The sequence below is a fragment of the Pseudophryne corroboree genome, chromosome 3 (genome assembly GCF_028390025.1).
Source record: "Pseudophryne corroboree isolate aPseCor3 chromosome 3, aPseCor3.hap2, whole genome shotgun sequence".
Lineage (NCBI taxonomy): Eukaryota > Metazoa > Chordata > Amphibia > Anura > Myobatrachidae > Pseudophryne > Pseudophryne corroboree.
The window spans coordinates 76654769-76677796 of record NC_086446.1 but is presented as its reverse complement, the minus strand read 5'-3'; the positions used below and the strand labels follow the sequence as shown (position 1 = coordinate 76677796).

Sequence of the window (23028 nt, the reverse complement as noted above, 5' to 3'; positions counted from 1 at the left end):
AACGGCATTTAACACTGTATATTAAACCAGTCTTCATGATCTGTCTTTAAGCTTTACAAGATGTGGGTTTCCGGAGGAAGGAGAAAAGCACGCAGAGGCTTCCTGGCTGAGTAATTCTGACAGTAACATCCAGGAATTGGAGTAAGTGTAAATCTCTGGTTTATGGGGGTCATTCCGAGTTGTTCGCTCGCTAGCAGTTTTTAGCAGCCGTGCAAACGCTATGCTGCCTCCCACTGGGAGTGTATGTTAGCTTAGCAGAATTGCGAACGAAAGAATCGCAGAGCGGCTACAAAATAATTTTGTGCAGTTTCAGAGTAGCTTCAGACCTACTCCTAGCTTGCGATCACTTCAGACCATTCAGTTCCTGTTTTGACGTCACGAACACGGCATGCATTTTTCCTGGCACGTCTGCGTTTTTTCAAACACTCCCTGAAAACGGTCAGTTGACACCCAGAAATGCCCACTTCATGTCAATCACTCTGCGTCCAGCAGTGCGACTGAAAAGCTTCGCTAGACCCTGTGTGAAACTACATAGTTCGTTGTAATAGTACGACGCGCATGCGCATTGTGCCGCATGCGCAGAAGTGCCATTTCTCTATCGTCCTAAGTGGATGCTGGGGTTCCTGAAAGGACCATGGGGAATAGCGGCTCCGCAGGAGACAGGGCACAAAAGTAAAGCTTTTACAGGTCAGGTGGTGTGTACTGGCTCCTCCCCCTATGACCCTCCTCCAGACTCCAGTTAGATTTTTGTGCCCGGCCGAGAAGGGTGCAATTCTAGGTGGCTCTCATAAAGAGCTGCTTAGAGAGTTTAGCTTAGGTTTTTTATTTTACAGTGATTCCTGCTGGCAACAGGATCACTGCAACGAGGGACAGAGGGGAGAAGAAGTGAACTCACCTGCGTGCAGGATGGATTGGCTTCTTGGCTACTGGACATGAAGCTCCAGAGGGACGATCACAGGTACAGCCTGGATGGTCACCGGAGCCACGCCGCCGGCCCCCTCACAGATGCTGAAGCAAGAAGAGGTCCAGAATCGGCGGCTGAAGACTCCTGCAGTCTTCTTAAGGTAGCGCACAGCACTGCAGCTGTGCGCCATTTTCCTCTCAGCACACTTCACACGGCAGTCACTGAGGGTGCAGGGCGCTGGGAGGGGGGCGCCCTGGGAGGCAAATGAAAACCTTTAAAAAGGCTAAAAATACCTCACATATAGCCCCAGAGGCTATATGGAGATATTTACCCCTGCCTAAATGTACTAAATAGCGGGAGACGAGCCCGCCGAAAAAGGGGCGGGGCCTATCTCCTCAGCACACGGCGCCATTTTCTGTCACAGCTCCGCTGGTCAGGAAGGCTCCCAGGTCTCTCCCCTGCACTGCACTACAGAAACAGGGTATAACAGAGAGGGGGGGCAAAATAAATGGCAATATATATTAATATAAAAGCAGCTATAAGGGAGCACTTAATCATAAGGCTATCCCTGTCATATATAGCGCTTTTTGGTGTGTGCTGGCAGACTCTCCCTCTGTCTCCCCAAAGGGCTAGTGGGTCCTGTCTTCGTATAGAGCATTCCCTGTGTGTCTGCTGTGTGTCGGTACGTGTGTGTCGACATGTATGAGGACGTTATTGGTGTGGAGGCGGAGCAATTGCCAAATATGAGGATGTCACCTCCTAGGGGGTCGACACCAGAATGGATGCCTTTATTTGTGGAATTACGGGATAGCGTCAACTCGCTTAAGCAGTCGTTTGCCGACATGAGGCGGCCGGACACTCAATTAGTGCCTGTCCAGGCGCCTCAAACACCGTCAGGGGCTGTAAAACGCCCCTTGCCTCAGTCGGTCGACCCAGACACAGGCACTGATTCCGGTGGTGAAGGTGACGAATCAACCGTATTTTCCAGTAGGGCCACACGTTATATGATTTTGGCAATAAAGGAGATGTTACATTTAGCTGATACTACAGGTACCACTAAACAGGGTATTATGTGGGGTGTGAAAAAACTACCAGTAGTTTTTACCGAATCAGAAGAATTAAATGACGTGTGTGATGAAGCGTGGGGTGCCCCGATAAAAAACTGCTAATTTCAAAGAAGTTATTGGCTTTATACCCTTTCCCGCCAGAGGTTAGGGAGCGCTGGGAAACACCTCCTAGGGTGGACAAAGCGCTAACACGCTTATCAAAACAAGTGGCGTTACCCTCTCCTGAGACGGCCGCACTTAAAGATCCATCAGATAGGAGGATGGAAAATATCCAAAAAGGTATATACACACATGCAGGTGTTATACTACGACCAGCTATTGCGACTGCCTGGATGTGCAGTGCTGGGGTAGTTTGGTCAGAGTCCCTGATCGAAAATATTGATACCCTGGACAGGGACAATATTTTACTGTCGTTAGAACAAATAAAGGATGCATTTCTTTATATGCGTGATGCACAGGGAGATATCTGCACACTGGCATCACGGGTAAGTGCTATGTCCATTTCGGCCAGAAGAGCTTTATGGACACGACAGTGGACAGGCGATGCGTAGAGGAGTTATTTGGGGTCGGTCTATCGGATTTGGTGGCCACGGCTACGGCCGGGAAATCCACCTTTCTACCTCAAGTCACTCCCCAACAGAAAAAGGCACCGACCTTTCAACCGCAGCCCTTTCGTTCCTTTAAAAATAAGAGAGCAAAGGGCTATTCATATCTGCCACGAGGCAGAGGACGAGGGAAGAGACAGCAACAGGCAGCTCCTTCCCAGGAACAGAAGCCCTCCCCGGCTTCTACAAAAGCCTCAGCATGACGCTGGGGCTTCGCAAGCGGACTCGGGGGCGGTAGGCGGTCGTCTCAAGAATTACAGCGCGCAGTGGGCTCACTCGCAGGTAAATCCCTGGATCCTGCAGATAATATCTCAGGGGTACAGGTTGAAATTAGAGACAGAGCCACCTCGCCGTTTCCTGAAGTCTGCTTTACCAACGTCCCCCTCAGAAAGGGAGACGGTTTTGGAAGCCATTCACAAGCTGTATTCTCAGCAGGTGATAGTCAAGGTACCTCTTCTACAACAAGGGAAGGGGTATTATTCCACTCTTTTTGTGGTACCGAAGCCGGATGGCTCGGTAAGGCCTATTCTAAATCTGAAGTCCTTGAACCTGTACATAAAGAAGTTCAAGTTCAAGATGGAGTCACTCAGAGCAGTGATAGCGAACCTGGAAGAAGGGGACTTTATGGTATCCTTGGACATCAAGGATGCGTATCTCCACGTTCCAATTACCCCTCACACCAGGGGTACCTCAGGTTCGTTGTACAAAACTGTCACTATCAGTTTCAGACGCTGCCGTTTGGTTTGTCCACGGCACCTCGGGTCTTTACAAAGGTAATGGCCGAGATAATATTTCTTCTTCGAAGAAAAGGCGTATTAATTATCCCATACTTGGACGATCTCCTAATAAGGGCAAGGTCCAGAGAACAGCTAGAGATGGGTTTAGCACTATCTCAAGAGGTGCTAAAGCAGCACGGATGGATTCTGAATATTCCAAAATCCCAATTAATGCCGACAACTCGTCTGCTGTTCCTGGGGATGATTCTGGACACAGTTCAGAAAAAGGTTTTTCTTCCCGAAGAAAAAGCCAAGGAGTTATCTGACCTGGTCAGGAACCTCCTAAAACCAGGAAAGGTGTCTGTACATCAATGCACAAGAGTCCTGGGAAAAAATGGTAGCTTCTTACGAAGCAATCCCTTTCGGCAGATTCCATGCAAAGGGATCTGTTGGACAAATGGTCAGGGTCGCATCTTCAGATGCACCTGCGGATAACCCTGTCGCCGAGGACAAGGGTATCCCTTCTGTGGTGGTTGCAGGAGGCTCATCTATTGGAGGGCCGCAGATTCGGCATGCAGGATTGGATCCTGGTGACCACGGATGCCAGCCTGAGAGGCTGGGGAGCAGTCACACAGGGAAGAAATTTCCAGGGAGTGTGGTCGAGCCTGAAAAAGTCTCTTCACATAAGCATTCTGGAACTAAGAGCAATCTACAATGCTCTAAGCCAGGCGGAACCTCTGCTTCAAGGAAGACCGGTGTTGATCCAGTCGGACAACATCACGGCAGTCGCCCATGTAAACAGACAGGGCGGCACAAGAAGCAGGAGGGCAATGGCAGAAGCTGCCAGGATCCTTCGCTGGGCGGAGAATCACGTGATAGCACTATCAGCAGTATTCATCCCGGGCGTGGACAACTGGGAAGCAGACTTCCTCAGCAGACACGACCTTCACCCGGGAGAGTGGGGACTTCATCCAGAAGTTTTCCACATGCTATTAAACCGTTGGGTAAAACCAATGGTGGACATGATGGCGTCTCGCCTCAACAAAACACTGGACAGATATTGCGCCAGGTCAAGAGATCCGCAGGCAATAGCTGTGGACGCGCTGGTAACACCTTGGGTGTACCAGTTGGTATATGTGTTTCCTCCTCTGCCTCTCATACCAAAGGTATTGAGGATTATACGGCAAAGAGGAGTAAGACTAGTGGCTCCGGATTGGCCAAGAAGGACTTGGTACCCGGAACTTCAAGAGATGGTCACGGACGATCCGTGGCCTCTACTTCTGAGAAGGGACCTGCTTCAGCAGGGTCCTTGTCTTTTTCAAGACTTACCGCGGCTGCGTTTGACGGCATGGCGTTTGAATGCCAGATCCTAAAAGGAAAAGGCATTCCGGAAGAAGTCATTCCTACCTTGATAAAGGCAAGGAAGGAAGTCACCGCGAAGCATTATCGCCGTATTTGGCGAAAATATGTTGCGTGGTGCGAGCAGCGGAGTGCTCCGATGGAGGAATTTCAACTGGGTCGTTTTCCTACATTTCCTGCAATCAGGATTGTCTATGGGTCTCAAATTGGGATCTATTAAGGTTCAAATTTCGGCCATATCAATATTCTTCCAAAAAGAATTGGCCTCAGTCCCTGAGGTCCAGATTTTTATCAAAGGAGTACTGCATATACAGCCTCCTGTGGTGCCTAAGGTGGCACCGTGGGATCTAAATGTAGTTTTAGATTTCCTCAAATCCAATTGGTTTGAACCACTAAAGAATGTGGATTTGAAATATCTCACATGGAAAGTGACTATGTTACTGGCCCTGGCTTCGGCCGGGAGAGTATCTGAACTGGCGGCTTTGTTTTATAAAAGCCCTTATTTAATTTTCCATTCGACATAGGGCAGAGCGGCGGACGCGTCCGCATTTTCTCCCTAAGGTGGTATCAGCGTTTCACCTGAACCAGCCTATTGTAGTGCCTGCGGCTACAGACGACTTGAAGGACTCCAAGTTGTTGGACGTTGTCAGAGCCTTAAAAATATACATTTAAAGGACGGCTGGAGTCAGAAAATCTGACTCGCTGTTTATACTGTATGCACCCAACAAGTTGGGTGCACCTGCTTCTAAGCAGTCGATTGCTCGTTGGATTTGTAACAAAATTCAACTTGTACATTCTGTGGCAGGCCTGCCACAGCCTAAATCTGTTAAGGCCCATTCCGCAAGGAAGGTGGGCTCATCTTGGGCGCCTGCCCGAGGGGTCTCGGCATTACAACTCTGCCGAGCAGCTACGTGGTCAGGGGAGAACACGTTTGTAAATTTTTACAAATTTGATACCCTGGCAAAGGAGGACCTGGAGTTCTCTCATTCGGTGCTGCAGAGTCATCCGCACTCTCCCGCCCGTTTGGGAGCTTTGGTATAATCCCCATGGTCCTTTCAGGAACCCCAGCATCCACTTAGGACGATAGAGAAAATAAGAATTTACTTACCGATAATTCTATTTCTCGGAGTCCGTAGTGGATGCTGGGCGCCCATCCCAAGTGCGGATTATCTGCAATACTTGTACATAGTTATTGTTAACTAATTCGGGTTATTGTTTAGGAAGCCATCTTTCAGAGGCTCCTCTGTTATCATACTGTTAACTGGGTTTAGATCACAAGTTGTACGGTGTGATTGGTGTGGCTGGTATGAGTCTTACCCGGGATTCAAAATCCTCCCTTATTGTGTACGCTCGTCCGGGCACAGTACCTAACTGGAGTCTGGAGGAGGGTCATAGGGGGAGGAGCCAGTACACACCACCTGACCTGTAAAAGCTTTACTTTTGTGCCCTGTCTCCTGCGGAGCCGCTATTCCCCATGGTCCTTTCAGGAACCCCAGCATCCACTACGGACTCCGAGAAATAGAATTATCGGTAAGTAAATTCTTATTTTTTTTGCCTGATCGCTGCGCAGCGAACGAAAGCAGCTATTGAACAACTCGGAATGACCCCCTATATGCAGCATATCTTGCACTGCAATTTTTTCACTTCCATTTCTTCACCACTAGATGGCCGTAACACTATTGAGGTTCTTCAGATATAGGGCCTTATTCAGGTTAGTTAGCAATTGGGCAAAACCGCGCTGCACTGCAGGAGGGGCAGATATAACGTGCAGAGAGAGTAAGATTTGGGTGGGGTGTGTTCAAACTGAAATCTAAATTGCAGTGTAACAATAAAGCAGCCAGTATTTACCCTGCACAGAAACAATATAACCCACCCAAATCTAACTCTTCTGCACATGTGCAAAACATCTGGATCTGACTTTTTTCTAACTTTAGAGCCGAAAAGCATCCGAAAAAGCCGCTTTGCGGCCGCTAATACATTAGCTGCCTTTCAAAATGCCCGATGTTTGTGGCACTAGCCGCAAACATTGGACATTTTGCCATTGTCTGCTCCCATTACATCCTGACCATAGTGTTGGGCGCTGCAGTGTCCATCTTTTGCCGGTATTGCTTCTGCGACTGTATGCAAATGACACTACAAGCCCTTCCCTGGTGTACAAGTGTGATTCTTTGAGCATTTGCAGATGCGGCTCACAATCGGGTTCAATATGTCCACAATGCAAACAGCTGTTCCACCCTGAGTTGCCTTCAATTGAACGTTCCCTCATACGTGAGGATTTCTTGGTGACAATAATACCGCAGACTAAGGCTTAAGAACTCTACTACCTTTGTGTCTCCCTGTAGGTTGCAGGTGTGTGTTTTCACCCTCTCCTTCTATAAGGATCTTGGCTCCTCTCTCTATACCAACCGAACCATCACCAAGCTTACCCTAGGTCATCAAAAACTGCTGGATGCTGCCTTAAAAATTCTTTGCGACGGACTGAGGCACACGGGCTGTACAGTGCAAGAGCTGACGTAAGTATCCTGCTTTACGCTTACTGTGGGGTGTATACATGGTGGTGGCCTGCAATGACCGGCCAGTACTAGGGCTTAATCTGTGCTGATCACGTGACCTATACCTGGTGCATTATCTCCCTGTAGACTAGATGACTGCGACCTAACCTCATCCAGCTGTGCAGAGCTTGGCTCCGCTATTAAAGTAAACCGCTCCCTCTGTAAACTGGATATGGCGCTGAATAAACTGGAGGATGATGGAGTCAGATTTTTGTGTGAGGGACTGAAGGACCCAGGCTGCACCGTGCAGGAGCTGAGGTAAGGATTCTGCTGTAACTTGTACACTGACCTACAGGATACTGGGTTATGTCTGAGAGCTACCGACATCCGAGCTGGGGTTCGGTACATTAGCTCGACATTCATGTCTACATTGCCTATGTCGAAACTAATAAAATGTTGACATGTTCAGAACGCTGACACCTTGTTTTTTATGTAAGTAATAATGTTGTCCATTTGGCTATGTTGAAATTTCATATCGCCATCCTGTTTTTATGTTGGCATTTTGCAGGTGTCGACACATAGGATGTCGTTTTTCTAACCATATCCTCATAAATTTATGTCAACATGGGCAGTGTCGACTATCTGACTGCATACCCTGGGCTGTGCCCTGTAGGATACTGTTATGTGTGATGTATAGACTTCCTGGCAGTACCCCTCAAGAGCTGAGGTTGCCGTCTGATAAATACCATCAGCTGCATATAACGTATGGTAAATGCCATGGGAAACCAATTCTGCACAGTTTTTAGACTGCCCCTGTACCATGTGGCACTGCAGCAATCTCCTCAATTATTCCTCTATTGGTACATGTCTATCCTAGACTTGGTGCTCATTGTTTGACATGCAAAAGACGCAGGGTGACTTGGCAAATGAGGACAGTTTTTTACCATGGAATACTGCTTTAACCCGTTTGCAGTGCCCCTCCCCCATGTTGTACTGCCTCATAGTGTGTTCGGACATTCCTGGATGTCTTATGGCTCTCACAAGAAGTTGATTTAATTCAACTTTCATTCCTCAGTCAGTACCTGAAAGGGCCGTACCACCCTGCTGTTAACTATATAAACATTTATTAGAAGTTAATGGTTTTCTACACCGCTGTTAGTATATGGGATGGGATTCAAAACATATCCAGGATACATGGGTGGGGGAAATGTAATGGGACTCAAACGCTTATCTGGGTTGGGTTAATCTACAGGCTGAAGCAGTTGCAGTACTTTCATAGAGGTGAGAAGTGGATATCTGACCTTGCTGATGCTTACCACAGTCTGAGATGCGGAGACATTCACAATGGGAAATCAGAAGGGTGGTTCTTGATACAGATTTGTCAGTGCTGGGTGACCTGATCCCCTGGAAGAGTAACGTGTATGGCCGGCTTCTCAATCTAGTATGGCAGGTGGTATATGACATGCGGCCCTCCAACTGCTGTGGAACTACACTTCCAAGTTTATCTGTTATGGTGGGTACATACTGATGGATATATCTGCTGATCAGTTGATCTGCAGATATATCTATGGACGGATTGGGCAGCGTGCTGTGCATACACACTACCCGATCCGTCGGAGAATGACGTCATCCGCCCAGTTCAGCTGTCAATCACCGCCGGCCGCCGCAGCCTGTGTACGGGCAGCCGGGCTGGTCGCCCGTACACACACAGCGATGCCCCAATATTTTAGTAGATACATTGGCCGTCTGTTGTGCTGCGGGGCCGACGCGATATCGCCCGTACATACTGGCCGACGGACCCGTGATATATCGGCCGTTCAATAGAACGGCCGCTATATCGGCCAGTGTGTACCCACCTTAAGGGCAGTGGTTCTCAAACGTTTTGAATCACAGCGCCCTAGAGTATCAGAATTTTTTTTACAGCGCCCCTAGGCCAAAAGTTTCTTATTGAGAAATGTATAAACAAATATTGAATTAAGTACATTGTGTTTTAAATGTCATCCTTAGGTTCAGTTGTGTGGGGAGGGACAAGATTTGCTTCTGTTTGTCCACATATATTATGACAGGCAAAACCAGTGCTTGTGGTTTCCAATGACATTGACCATAAATAATTTTGAATTGGTACTAGACCACCAATCCAAGGCACTCCTGCAAGTGTCCCGAGGCACCCCAGGGTGCTGCGGCACACCGTTTGAGAACCACTGTGTTTAGGGCATGCTGAAACTGTGTCAGGGCATGCTGGGATATGTAGCTGCTGCATGTTGAGTACTCTTGCAGTCGGGAATCTTACATTTGTGACAGCCTGTTGCTGTTCCCACAACTATCTAGCAGTAAAGGACTCGAAATTACAAATGGGGCTCGCGCAAGTTGTCCAAAAATAAACCTAAATGCAATATCTAAAGCATTATAGCGCTTGCAACACATTATAATAATTCAACAATTAGCTGTTGGATAATATCCTCCTTTTTACTGGAACCTCGTTATGACCAACTTCAGAGACCAGCATACATAAGAATTACTAATGTGACTGTGGGGATTGAGAGCCTGTTGGTGGAGGCCCTGCACACAGTGTGGTGCAGCCGCCTCTAACAGGTTTACTCATATTTAAGCGGATTCTGTCTCCTACCCACAGGATGGATTACTCTAGTCTGACCCCAGCCTGCTGCGAGTATCTGGGCTCCGCCCTCCTTACTAACCGGTCGCTGACCACACTGTACATGAGGGATAACGATCTCCAGGACTCGGGTGTAAAGTTTCTCTGTGATGGACTCGGACACCCAGACTGCCCTCTGAAGGAGCTCAGGTAATTGTGCACTAGTACTAGTCACATAGTGGTGTGTGGACTGTACCCTGCGGATAACCATGGAAACAACTATATATTCCCAAAGGTGTCAAGAGGCTGTAGTAGTTAATCCTGCCACTAAACACCAGAAAGTGAAGGATACATTTTTTTTTTTAGTTTTCTTCTTATGCCTGTATTGTAATGCAATTGTAAATAAAGTTTCTTAAATTCAATTACCATCCCATTGAAAATGAAAGCATTGGTGAAGGCTGGTAACACTGGTCACATGCCGTCCTCTCTCTGCAGGTTACATGAGAGCAATCTCACCTCATTGTGCTGTGAGGACCTCCACGCGATGCTGCTCACAAACCGATCCCTGACTGCGCTGGATCTGACCTACAATAACCTACAAGACGTTGGTATAAAGCGTTTGTGCGAAGGACTCCGGGATCCGGCCTGTACCCTGCAGGAGCTTATGTAAGATGTCCAGCTTAATGTAGTCGCTGCTCCTCTCCCTCAGTCAGAATACACATGAAATATAGCCTAAAGCAGGGTTACTCAACATGCTGTGGTACTACACAACCCAGCAAGCCCTGCCACAGTTTTGCTATTGGGCATGCTAAAACCAGTCTCAGAACATGCTGTGATAGGGAACTCCACAGCAGCTTGTTGGCTGCATGTTGAATGGCCCTGCTGTATTTGTGGTTGGTTGGGGGAAGGAGGGAGGAAGGGGGGGGGGGGGGGTCTGGGTGGAGCAACCTGCCCTCCGCCTCCTTCCTCCAATTACCAATTATTTACACGCAATCTCTTGCAAGTATGCATCCAATAGTGGCTGCAGGCAGTGCCTTACCTTGTATGGTACACCACAAATGGTGTCACCTGCCACAAAAACAAGACCACTGTGGAATGCTGGCCAGACATTTGCCAAGGGAAAGCTATATTTAGAATGGGTAAATGGAGAGAAAAAGAAGAAGGATATTGGATGGTGAATGGCCGGGAAAGGGTGTTCTGTACTGAGGAGACCAAGTTTGAGGCGTTTCCCATGGAGAGAAGAACATTTGAGCAAATCTGAGGATGCTGAGGAAGTGTCTGATGCCTTCTGTCAGGCATGGCAGAAGAAATGTAATGGTACAAGCCTGTTTGGCGCTGGTATAGTAGGGGATTTACACTGTGCAGGAAATAAACTAGTAGGGTCTCCCAAAGCCCCTGAATTAATGCTGTACAGGTAAAAGACTGCCCCCTAAAATGAAGCCTATATGCACAAACACCGTGGAGACTTTGTGTATTTGACTGGATAAAGGATAAGCTGAAGGTGTAGCTAGCTTGCTTCATATGAGAAAGGGACTGAACAAAGGTTACATTTGTAGCTTTCCTTATCCCTTAACAATTGGGATTCTGGAGCACTAGGAATCCCCCGATGCATTGTACAGAATACAGTGTGTAGCGGTTTTCCCTCATGATTCAGGATCTCCTAGAGCAGGATTTCACACACTGTCCTCAAGGCACCCTAACATTCCAGGTTTTAAGGAAATCCATGCGTAAGCAGAGGTGACTTTACCTCAGTGCACAAGCATGGATATTTTTAAAACCTGAACCGGTGGGGTGCCCTGAGGACTGAGTTTGGGGAAACCTGGCCTACAGAAACTTGGGTCTCCCCGAATTCAGTTACTCACAACTGAATGTAATAAATTCCCCCCTCAGACGACTCTTGGAATGCAGCTGGTAATGCTTATGTCTCTTCCCTGCAGATTGTCACACTGTGACCTGACCTCCGAGGCCTGTGGTTACATCCGCACTGTCATCGCCACAAATCGATCCCTGAGGAAACTAGACTTGACGTGGAATAGTCTGCAGGATTCTGGGGTGAAGTCCTTGTGCGAGGTGCTGACGGATCCAGCCTGTGCTCTGCGTGAGCTGAGGTGAGAACTATCAGGGACTGATATACCTGGGCTGACGTCCAGGAGTTGAGGTGTGCGCGGTACTCATATTGCGGGGAGGACATCTTGGAAAGTTTTACGCTGCTAAACCCGACCTCTATGGGCATGATCAGCATGAATTTTTTAAAAAAAAATCTCCCATCACTTTAGACAGGAGATCGATGGCGCAAGAACATTGAATATTGCCCTTAATGTTTTAATGATGAAGCCCACCCTCATGATTAATGCTTAAATTTGTGTACTAGTCAACTTGAGTCCACTTAATGTTCCATCCATTATCTTCTGTTTCAGCAATGTTTCTGTAAATCTTTCCTTCAAGTATAGTCTGCTAGCTTGCCCCTCTGTGATGGTCATTGGGAAGGAAGTATAGTTGCACTGGTTGGTCGGGTGATGGCAACAGCACTTGGCTGGACCCTAACGGCGTCATCTGGGAGACTGTTGAGGTATTTAAAATGAATATTGTCTCTCTCCGCAGTTTGTACGGCTGTGATCTGACCTCCTCATCCTGTGGTGACCTCCGCTCTGTCATTACCAAAAACCGCTCTCTGACCCAACTGGACCTGGCAGGAAACCAGTTTGAAGAGTCCGGAGTAAAAGCTGTGTGCGAGGCGCTCAGAGACCCAAGCTGCAAGCTGCAGGTAGTGAGGTAAGAGAACAGTCCCCCGCAGACCAGAGTAAAGGTGACTCAGCTGGAACCCTTAAGGAAGCCAGATGCAATAGTGTATGGGTACATGGAGATTGAGGAGAGGATGTTGAGCATCTGGCACCACATACGTAGAACAGCCAACTTCTTGGGTAAATCAACAGTACAGTGAGTTGCCAGATACCTGAGTGTGCACTTTATATGTACGGACCTGGGATTAATGTTGATGTCACAGATGTCTAAGTACTGATACTGGTGTCTCCAATCAACAGCAGAATAGAATCTACATGTCTCGTTCCTCATAAATGCTTTAATGGAACTGCCTGGTTTCATTAAAGGGAATGCATGTTACATCTCCATTTGGAGTAGGTTTTTTTTTTAAAATTCATTAATTTCGCTCATGTTTATTAATGTTTTTAATATTTAATACCAGCTGGATACCCGTGCTTCGCTACGGAATTTAAAGAATATTGCCAATCTTTGTCAGGCCACACCTCTGGGCTTCCCCGGATTGATGCTGTCAAAATGCTGGCACTGAGGAGAATAATCCGCCTCCTTCTCTGCCCCGTCCTGACTCTGATGCTTGTCTGCTCAGTGCTGTAAATGATGGGACGCCAAGCTCCGCCCACTGTATGTTAAATATGTTAGGTTTGCAGGCTGACTCTATGTCAAAGGGCCCTAGGTCTCCTTGCTTAGCTTCGAAACTAAAGTATGCCCCTCCCCGTGGGTGCCTCTGCCCCTCCCCTCCCCGTGGGTGCCTCTGCCCCTCCCCTCCCCGTGGGTGCTTCTGCCCCTCCCCTCCCCGTGGGTGCCTCTGCCCCTCCCCTCCCCGTGGATGCCTCTGTGTAAATTGCTCCAGGAATTCCAGAGTTATGGTGAAAACTATGGATTTTTACATGTCACCCCCTTCCCACCCCCACCCCTAGGGGTGCTAGAGGTGTCTTACCCCCACAGTATTTTTTCACAGATTGTAAGTGATATGTGTACCAAGTTTGGTGTAAATTGCTCCAGGCATTCCAGAGTTATGCAAGGAGTACTGACAAGCAACATCTGAATAATATAGAGCTATACGGAGCTTTTATGGTTTAGGCTGAAGTACAGATGCGTCCTCATACACCCAGCGTCAATTTGTCATGCAGTGCGAGACGCCTGCCGTGAGTGAGCCGCCAGGTCCGGTGCAGCTCTGCTAACGTTGGGCGTTGTGGGGTTTGTATGTTTTTAAAAAAAAATTGGGTATTCGTTGCATGCCATCCTAATAACTAACGTAGACCAATCTGCTTCTATCTTTTATCAAGTGCATTGTATAAAATAAGTAGAAGCTGCTTGCTATGAGCAACTTCACTTTATCAGAAGCTTTGATGCCCCCTACTAATGACTCTTGTACATCAGATTCCAAGCATGTGGACTACTCGTGCCGGTTCATAAGCGTGTACGGCCACCTTAGATGGTTACAAACCGTAGAACCTAACAAATATTTACGTCCTGTCCTTGGTGAAGGAGGGGGGGTGGTCTCCTCCCAGGAACAGCATCTAAATTGGGTCATGTCTGTTACAGATTCGGCTACTGTGACCTGACCAATTCCTCCTGTGATGATATCTTCTCCGTTATCAACACAAATCGGTCTCTGACGGAGCTGGACGTATCCATGAATGTTGATGAGGAGCAGCCACGCTCGGACATAGACGCTGTGTGCAAAAGGCTGCACCATCCGGCCTGTACCGTGGAGAGAAATGAGTAAGTAGAAGTGACATGTCTGCTATCTATAGTGTATGGGTGGTGCTGCCCACTGTGCCTCAGTCTCTATACAGTGCACGTGGCTGGTCCTCGGGTCTCGTGTGACTCTGAGCTCCATCTTCTAAGTTTGTCATGTTTAGGCCCTTTTATGTGATATCACTAACTAGCTACAGATGCTGGTTTATATGTAACCTTTGTTGATCCAAGTTGGGTCTTAAGGTGCCCATACACTAGTGCGATTTTGCCCGATTTCATCAGATTCTGACGTTTCGGGGCGATAAATCGAATGAAAAATGGTAAATCTGATGTGTTTTACCTCCGATCCGATGCGCGGTCCTGTGAGCATCGGATCGGAGCCCCTAGATCGGAAGTGCTGCACTATAGATACACTGCTCAAAAAAATAAAGGGAACACTTAAACAACACAATGTAACTCCAAGTCAATCACACTTCTGTGAAATCAAACTGTCCACTTAGGAAGCAACACTGATTGACAATCCACTTCACATGCTGTTGTGCAAATGGAATAGACAACAGGTGGAAATTATAGGCAATTAGCAAGACACCCCCAATAAAGGAGTTGTTCTGCAGGTGGTGACCACAGACCACTTCTCAGCTCCTATGCTTTCTGGCTGATGTTTTGGTCACTTTTGAAAGCTGGCGGTGCTTTCACTCTAGTGGTAGCATGAGACGGGGTCTACAACCCACACAAGTGGCTCAGGTAGTGCAGCTCATCCATGATGGCACATCAATGCGAGCTGTAGCAAGAAGGTTTGCTGTGTCTGTCAGCGTAGTGTCCAGAGCATGGAGGCGCTACCAGGAGACAGGCCAGTACATCAGGAGACGTGGAGGAGGCCGTAGGAGGGCAACAACCCAGCAGCAGGACCGCTACCTCCGCCTTTGTGCAAGGAGGAACAGGAGGAGCACTGCCAGAGCCCTGCAAAATGACCTCCAGCAAGCCACAAATGTGCATGTGTCTACTCAAACGATCAGATACAGACTCCATGAGGGTGACCGTGCAGGACGTTTGGCATTTGCCAGAGAACACCAAGATTGGCAAATTCGCCACTGGCGCCCTGTGCTCTTCACAGATGAAAGCAGGTTCTCACTGAGCACATGTGACAGAGTCTGGAGACGCCAAGGAGAACGTTCTTCTGCCTGCAACATCCTCCAGCATGACCGGTTTGGCAGTGGGTCAGTAATGGTGTGGGGTGGCATTTCTTTGGGGGGCCGCACAGCCCTCCATGTGCTCGCCAGAGGTAGCCTGACTGCCATTAGGTACCGAGATGAGATCCTCAGACCCCTTGTGAGACCGTATGCTGGTGCGGTTGGCCCTGGGTTCCTCCTAATGCAAGACAATGCTAGACCTCATGTGGCTGGAGTGTGTCAGCAGTTCCTGCAAGATGAAGGCATTGATGCTATGGACTGGCCCGCCCGTTCCCCAGACCTGAATCCAATTGAGCACATCTGGGACATCATGTCTCGCTCCATCCACCAACGCCACGTTGCACCACAGACTGTCCAGGAGTTGGCGGATGCTTTAGTCCAGGTCTGGGAGGAGATCCCTCAAGAGACCATCCGCCACCTCATCAGGAGCATGCCCAGGCGTTGTAGGGAGGTCATACAGGCACGTGGAGGCCACACACACTACTGAGCCTCATTTTGACTTGTTTTAAGGACATTACATCAAAGTTGGATCAGCCTGTAGTGTTTTTTTCCACTTTAATTTTGAGTGTGACTCCAAATCCAGACCTCCATGGGTTAATAAATTTGATTTCCATTGATAAGTTTTGTGTGATTTTGTTGTCAGCACATTCAACTATGTGAAGAACAAAGTATTTAATAAGAATATTTCATTCATTCCGATCTAGGATGTGTTATTTTAGTGTTCCCTTTATTTTTTTGAGCAGTGTATATAGTACTGGCAGCCTTGGCTGGGGTCGCATATGATACATCGTATGCAAAAGGACTGCATACGATGTAGCCTATGCGATCCTGCTGCCAGGAAGCTGGCAGACGGTTCAAGGGTGATCGTATGCGACTTCTCCCCTCCGAGAAGTCGCATAAGTGTATGGCCAGCTTAAGAGCGGCTTGGAATGCTGTCTCTCATCTATATTTCTGAAATGATCAGGTGGTACTGTATGTAAATTCCTTCCTCTAGAGCAGGCATTCCCAACCACGGTCCTCAAGACACACTAACAGTGCATGTTTTAGTGATATCCAGGCTGCAGCACAGATGGTTAAATCAAAATAACTGAGCTACTCATTAAGTCACCGGTGCTGCAGCCTGGATATCACTAAAACATGCACTGTTAGTGTGTCTTGAGGACCGTGGTTTGGAATGCCTGCTCTAGAGTGATCTAGAGCTCCAGAGAACACCTTGGCTGCTGGTGTAAAAACCTTGGCTTTGACAACATAGAAATTTGTAAGGTTGACCCATAGGCGACAACGCCATCACATAAGTTTAACAGATACATGCATTTGTATGTCTGTTACTTTGGGTGAGATGTATCAAATCTTGGAGAGAGAAGGTACCAACCAATCTGCTCCTGTCATTTTTGTATGTCGCAACCCGTAAAGCGCTCTTGTACCCCTTTCACACAGAGCCGAGAACCCAGGTTATTGCCGGGGCAAGCCAACGCGACTCTGTGTGAAAGGCAGACCCCAGTCATGACTAAAAGGCTGCCGATTGGTTGCTCAGGAGCGCTTGGTGATGTCCTCTCCTAGCATCATGTGTAAGCGGAGACAACCCAGGTTTCCGTGGCGGCATGAAATGGCTAAGTATAGCTGAAGACCCAGCTCCGACTTGTATTCAGTATCCCAGGTGGGGCACAGGTCGGAGAGGGAGCTTCAGTGTGAAAGGGGTATCTCCCGCTTTGTCTAGGATCCAACAGAGTTTCTTCCACATGGTGAACTTCATTCTATGCTTGTAGACTGCGCCATGTCTTATCTTTAAATCGCTGTGTATTTCTTTTAGGACACAAGACGGGACCTTTGTGTATCTTAGATACAAAAAACAGTCATGAAGCGTTGTCCATTCCTGTGGTGCCAGGTTTTGGTATTAAAGGTAATAGCTGACATCCACTGGGAGTAAAAGGTTCTATTGACTAATCTGTAGAGGATTGTTCTGCCTAGTTGTGTGTGTGTGTGTGTGTGTGTGTGTGTATATATGTGTGTGTGTATATATATATATATATATATATATATATATATATCTCAAACAATTATGTCGGCACTCGCTTCACTGACCAATAAGCGTTTTGCTCGGGTGCCCTCCATGAGACCGTGAAGACTCAACCATACACACACCAACGGGCAGCACTCACAAGACTTGCTGGCAAGAATAATCAGACGGACAGCGTCCCTGCGTTCAACGTTTCAGTCGTGAGACTTTTATCAAGATCGTTCTTGATAAAAGTCTCACGACTGAAACGTTGAACGCAGGGACGCTGTCCGTCTGATTATTCTTGCCAGCAAGTCTTGTGAGTGCCGCCCGCTGAGGAGCACCCGTAGCAGATACGGTAACAAGGGACGGGACCATTTTTGTAGTTTATTAGATTCTACCCACTGGAGGTGCAATCCAGATTTTGATCCGATTGTCTATTTGGACATTATGGTTCACACAAAGCAAGCCACGTACCGGTAATAACGTCATTATGTCAACACCCTTTTCATCCCCTTATGGTAGATTTATTTAAATTCTAATTACGTAGCTTTCCTATTTGGCCCCTGAAGAATACCTAGGTTAACAATCGCATTATATTATTATTTATATATTACTATATTATATTAATAATAATTATTATTAATAATAATACATACACAATTTTATTATTTCTGACATTTCTTGGCTGGACCCTAAAATATCATTGTGAGTAAAAGAAAAAAAATGGCAGTGTAACAAGTCACTGACTGTAATATGCTGCCAATGCTTGCAGCCAGAGCTTGCAGTCTAAAAGCAGACCCAGGGTTGCAGTAAGGTGTACAAGCATGTCTTGAATATTTGATAATGTTGTTGTGGGGGCATCTGTCTAACTTGGACAAGCCTAACTTGCAACATGAAGGGTTAAGGGGAAATTAAGAGTTAACAAAGGGTGAGTAGATATTGAAATCCAGTTATTGTTATCCCACCTGCCTGAGAAAGGGGGGGGGGGGGGTTAAGGTCTCAAGGAGATGCAAGGCCGGTGTCTCTCTAGTATTGAACCCCAACAGTCGTTCTGGTGGAGTGTTAATGGAGCTAAAATAGAAAAAATAGAAGGGTCTGACACTGAGCTTGAGCACAGGAGCACTGGGAATGGGAATGTTCAGGTACTTCGGTGCGTTACCTGACCGATTAATGTGGCCACCTCTCATTGACTAAAGACGCTGACTTCGATCTATGGTGGTCATTCAGAGTTGTTCGCTCGCTAGCTGCTTTAAGCAGCATTACACACGCTAGGCCGCCACCCTCTGGGAGTGTATCTTAGCTTAGCAGAATAGCGAACGAAAGATTAGCAGAACTGCTACTAAATAATTCCTTGCAGTTTCTGAGTAGCTCCAGACCTACTCACAGATTGCGATCAGCTCAGTCCATTTAGTTCCTGGTTTGACGTCACAAACACGCCCTGCGTTCGACCAGCCACTCCCCCATTTCTCCAGACACTCCTGCGTTTTTGCCTGAAACGCCTGCGTTTTTTAGCACACTCCCGGAAAAAGCTCAGTTACCACCCAGAAACGCCCCTTTCCTGTCAATCATTCACCGATCAGCAGTGCGACTGAATAGCACCGCAGGAACCACAGCAAATCTACTAAGTTTTGTGTTAAATAACTAAGCGCATGCGCCCTGCGTGCCTTGCGCATTTAGCAGCAAAACGCAGCATAGCGAAAATCGGCAACGAGCGAACAACTCGGAATGACCACCTATATCCAGAAAGCAGTTTACACTGAGGGGAAATGCTTCTGCAATGCAGCAGAATATGGATTGTAGTGCTTATCTGCAGGCATTCGATACAGTACTGATCACCCATAGCCGGAGCAGCTGGAAATGTACTTCACAAGTAATTTCAATGTCTTCTCCCCCCCTCCCCCCCCCCCCCCCCCTTCCTCTTTTAGGTCAAAGCAAAGTATGACCTGGGAGTGAGCGTCACATTCTGAACGGCGGAGTTTTATAATCCCCTCTACACGGCACTATCTGGAGATAATGGAAAGCCCTATATGCACTAATGCACTTGCCATCCATTGGACGGTTCTCTGTAGCCTTTGCTCCCCAAGGGAAGGCTGTTACGGTTGAGGGGGCGCAGGTGCGCTCGTTCTTGTGTGCTCTAAATTTCAGCCCATTGTATTGCCTTAATTTTACTAAAATGGATTTGAATAAAGCATCTTTCAGCATAATGTCTCACTTGTGGGTTTTGTTACCTGTGCTGTTTCGGCTGATCAGGATGATTGTGTAAAGTTTTTTTGTTCTGTGTGGTGTCGGACTAGTGCTCTCTATTTACAGCTCACTACTCACACACACACTGTCCTATTCCTAATGCAGCTATCCCTGTGCAAGTTCTCTTTACATCCAACATCCATTCCTCTGGGGGGGGCATGGCTTGGACACTGAGGAGAGGAGTCACGGCTCCGTTGAGCTACTGAAATGGAGTTCTCTGTAACTCACCATCCCGCTGTCGTTCCCCAGTCATCCTGTCAGAGACCATGTACAGAACACCCCCAAATGCTGTTAACACCCCGGAGTCTGAGTCCTGTGTCTCCCTGGTGCACCCATGCATTGTGGCCTGTGTTCCCGGCCTTCCGCGCCCTGTCTGCTACATTGACCTGGATCTCAGGTCACTTGTCTTCTGTGCCCATGGAACTGTCAGTGTATTTTCCTTGCTGGCTACCTGCGGCCATCTCCATCCTCCAGTGGCAGGGAAGTCTGGGCGGTCCATCTTTGCTCACAGCAACTGAGGCATCCAGCATCTATAATCACTCTTTACCAGTGAGTAGTGGAAATGGCTGCCCCCTGCACAGCTCCCTCTAGCTCCTTTTTTTTCTCTGACGTCCTAGTGGATGCTGGGAACTCCGTAAGGACCATGGGGAATAGCGGCTCCGCAGGAGACTGGGCACAACTAAAAGAAAGCTTTTAGACTACCTGGTGTGCACTGGCTCCTCCCACTATGACCCTCCTCCAAGCCTCAGTTAGATTTTTGTGCCCGGCCGAGCTGGATGCACACTAGGGGCTCTCCTGAGCTCCTAGAAAGAAAGTATATTTTAGGTTTTTTATTTTACAGTGAGACCTGCTGGCAACAGACTCACTGCAGCGAGGGACTAAGGGGAGAAGAAGCGAACCTACCTGCTTGCAGCTAGCTTGGGCTTCTTAGGCTACTGGACACCATTAGCTCCAGAGGGATCGACCGCATGGAACTGGCCTTGGTGTTCGTTCCCGGAGCCGCGCCGCCGTCCCCCTTACAGAGCCAGAAGCAAGAAGAGGTCCGGAAAATCGGCGGCAGAAGACATCAGTCTTCACCAAGGTAGACACACTTCACACTCCGGTCACTGAGGGTGCAGGGCGCTGGGGGGGGCGCCCTGAGCAGCAATAAAAACACCTTGGCTGGCAAATATATCACAATATATAGCCCCAGAGGCTATATATATGATAATTACCCTTGCCAGAATCCATAAAAAAGCGGGAGAAAAGTCAGCAAAAAGGGGGCGGAGCTATCTCCCTCAGCACACTGGCGCCATTTTCTCTTCACAGTGCAGCTGGAAGACAGCTCCCCAGGCTCTCCCCTGTAGTTTACAGGCTCAAAGGGTTAAAAAGAGAGGGGGGGGCACTAAATTTAGGCGCAATATTGTATATACAAGCAGCTATTGGGAAAAATTCACTCAATATAGTGTTAATCCCTAAATTATATAGCGCTCTGGTGTGTGCTGGCATACTCTCTCTCTGTCTCCCCAAAGGGCTGTGTGGGGTCCTGTCCTCAGTCAGAGCATTCCCTGTGTGTGTGCGGTGTGTCGGTACGGCTGTGTCGACACGTTTGATGAGGCTTATGTGGTGGCAGAGCAGATGCCGATAAATGTGATGTCGCCCCCTGTGGGGCCGACACCAGAGTGGATGGATAGGTGGAAGGTATAAACCGACAGTGTCAACTCCTTACATAAAAAGCTGGATGACGTAACAGCTGTGGGACAGCCGGCTTCTCAGCCGCGCCTGCCCAGGCATCTCAAAGGCCATCAGGGGCTCAAAAACGCCCGCTCCCTCAGATGGCAGACACAGATGTCGACACGGAGTCTGACTCCAGTGTCGACGAGGTTGAGACATATACACAATCCACTAGGAACATCCGTTACATGATCCCGGCAATAAAAAATGTGTTACACATTTCTGACATTAACCCAAGTACCACTAAAAAAGGGTTTTATGTTTGGGGAGAAAAAGCAGGCAGTGTTTTGTTCCCCCATCAAATGAGTGAATGAAGTGTGAAAAAGCGTGGGTTCCCCCGATAAGAAACTGGTAATTTCTAAAAAGTTACTGATGGCGTACCCTTTCCCGCCAGAGGATAAGTTACGCTGGGAGATATCCCCTAGGGTGGATAAGGCACTCACACGTTTGTCAAAAAAGGTGGCACTGCCGTCTTAGGATACGGCCACTTTGAAGGTACCTGCTGATAAAAAGCAGGAGGCTATCCTGAAGTCTGTATTTACACACTCAGGTACTAGACTGAGACCTGCAGATAGTGCTGCTGCAGCGTGGTCTGTGACCCTGTCAAACAGGGATACTATTTTGCGAACATAAGAGCATATTAAAGACGTCGTCTTATATATGAGGGAGGCACAGAGGGATATTTTGCCGGCTGGCATCCAAAATTAATGCAATGTCCATTCTGTCAGGAGGGTATTAGAGACCCGACACTGGACATGTGATGCTGACTTTAAAAGGCACATTGACCTTATAAGGGGGGGATGGTCTCTGGGACCTCGTATCCACAGCAACAGCTGGGAAGAAAATTTTTTACCTCAGGTTTCCTCACAGCCTAAGAAAGCACTGTATTATCAGGTACAGTCCTTTCGGCTTCAGAAAAGCAAGCGGGTCAAAGGCGCTTCCTTTCTGCACAGAGACGAGGGAAGAGGGAAAAAGCTGCACCAGTCAGCCAGTTCCCAGAATCAAAATTCTTCCCCCGCTCCCTCTGAGTCCACCGCATGACGCGGGGGCTCCACAGGCGTAGTCAGTTACGGTGGGGGGCCGCCTCAAAAATTTCAGCGATCAGTGGGCTCGCTCACAGGTGGATCCCTGGATCCTTCAAGTAGTATCTCGGGGTACAAGCTGGAATTCGAGGCGTCTCCCCCCCGCCGTTTCCTCAAATCTGCCTTGCTGACAACTCCCTCAGGCAAGGAGGCTGTGCTAGAGGCAATTCACAAGCTGTATTCCCAGCAGGTGATAGTCAAGGTGCCCCTACTTCAACAAGGACGGGGTTACTATTCCACACTGTTTGTGGTACCGAAACCGGACGGTTCGGTGAGACCCATGTTAAATTTGAAATCCTTGAACACATACATAAAAAAATTCAAGTTCAAGATGGAATCGCTCAGGGCGGTTATTGCAAGCCTGGAGGAGGGGGATTACATGGTATCCCTGGACATCAAGGATGCTTACCTACATGTCCCCATTTACCATCCTCACCAGGAGTACCTCAGATTTGTGGTACAGGATTGCCATTACCAATTCCAAACACTGCCGTTTGGACTGTCCACGGCACCGAGGGTCTTTACCAAGGTAATGGCAGAAATGATGATACTCCTTCGAAAAAAGGGAGTTTTAATTATCCCGTA

The 23028-nt window shown here is 47.9% G+C and overlaps 1 protein-coding gene across 1 annotated transcript in view; it reads left to right on the top strand.

Annotated features, from left to right (window-relative positions):
• LOC135054785 (NACHT, LRR and PYD domains-containing protein 3-like) overlaps positions 1-19608 on the top strand; it is a 29548-nt gene extending 9940 nt beyond the window's left edge. Inside the window, exons 4-13 of the mRNA XM_063958106.1 lie at positions 52-141; positions 6994-7164; positions 7291-7461; positions 9776-9946; positions 10232-10402; positions 11674-11844; positions 12338-12508; positions 14060-14239; positions 17216-17305; positions 19330-19608. Coding sequence (XP_063814176.1) covers positions 52-141; positions 6994-7164; positions 7291-7461; positions 9776-9946; positions 10232-10402; positions 11674-11844; positions 12338-12508; positions 14060-14239; positions 17216-17264 — 1345 coding nt within the window. The 3' untranslated portion in view covers positions 17265-17305; positions 19330-19608. The remainder of the gene's footprint in view (positions 1-51; positions 142-6993; positions 7165-7290; positions 7462-9775; positions 9947-10231; positions 10403-11673; positions 11845-12337; positions 12509-14059; positions 14240-17215; positions 17306-19329) is intronic.
• Positions 19609-23028: the final 3420 nt, after the last annotated feature.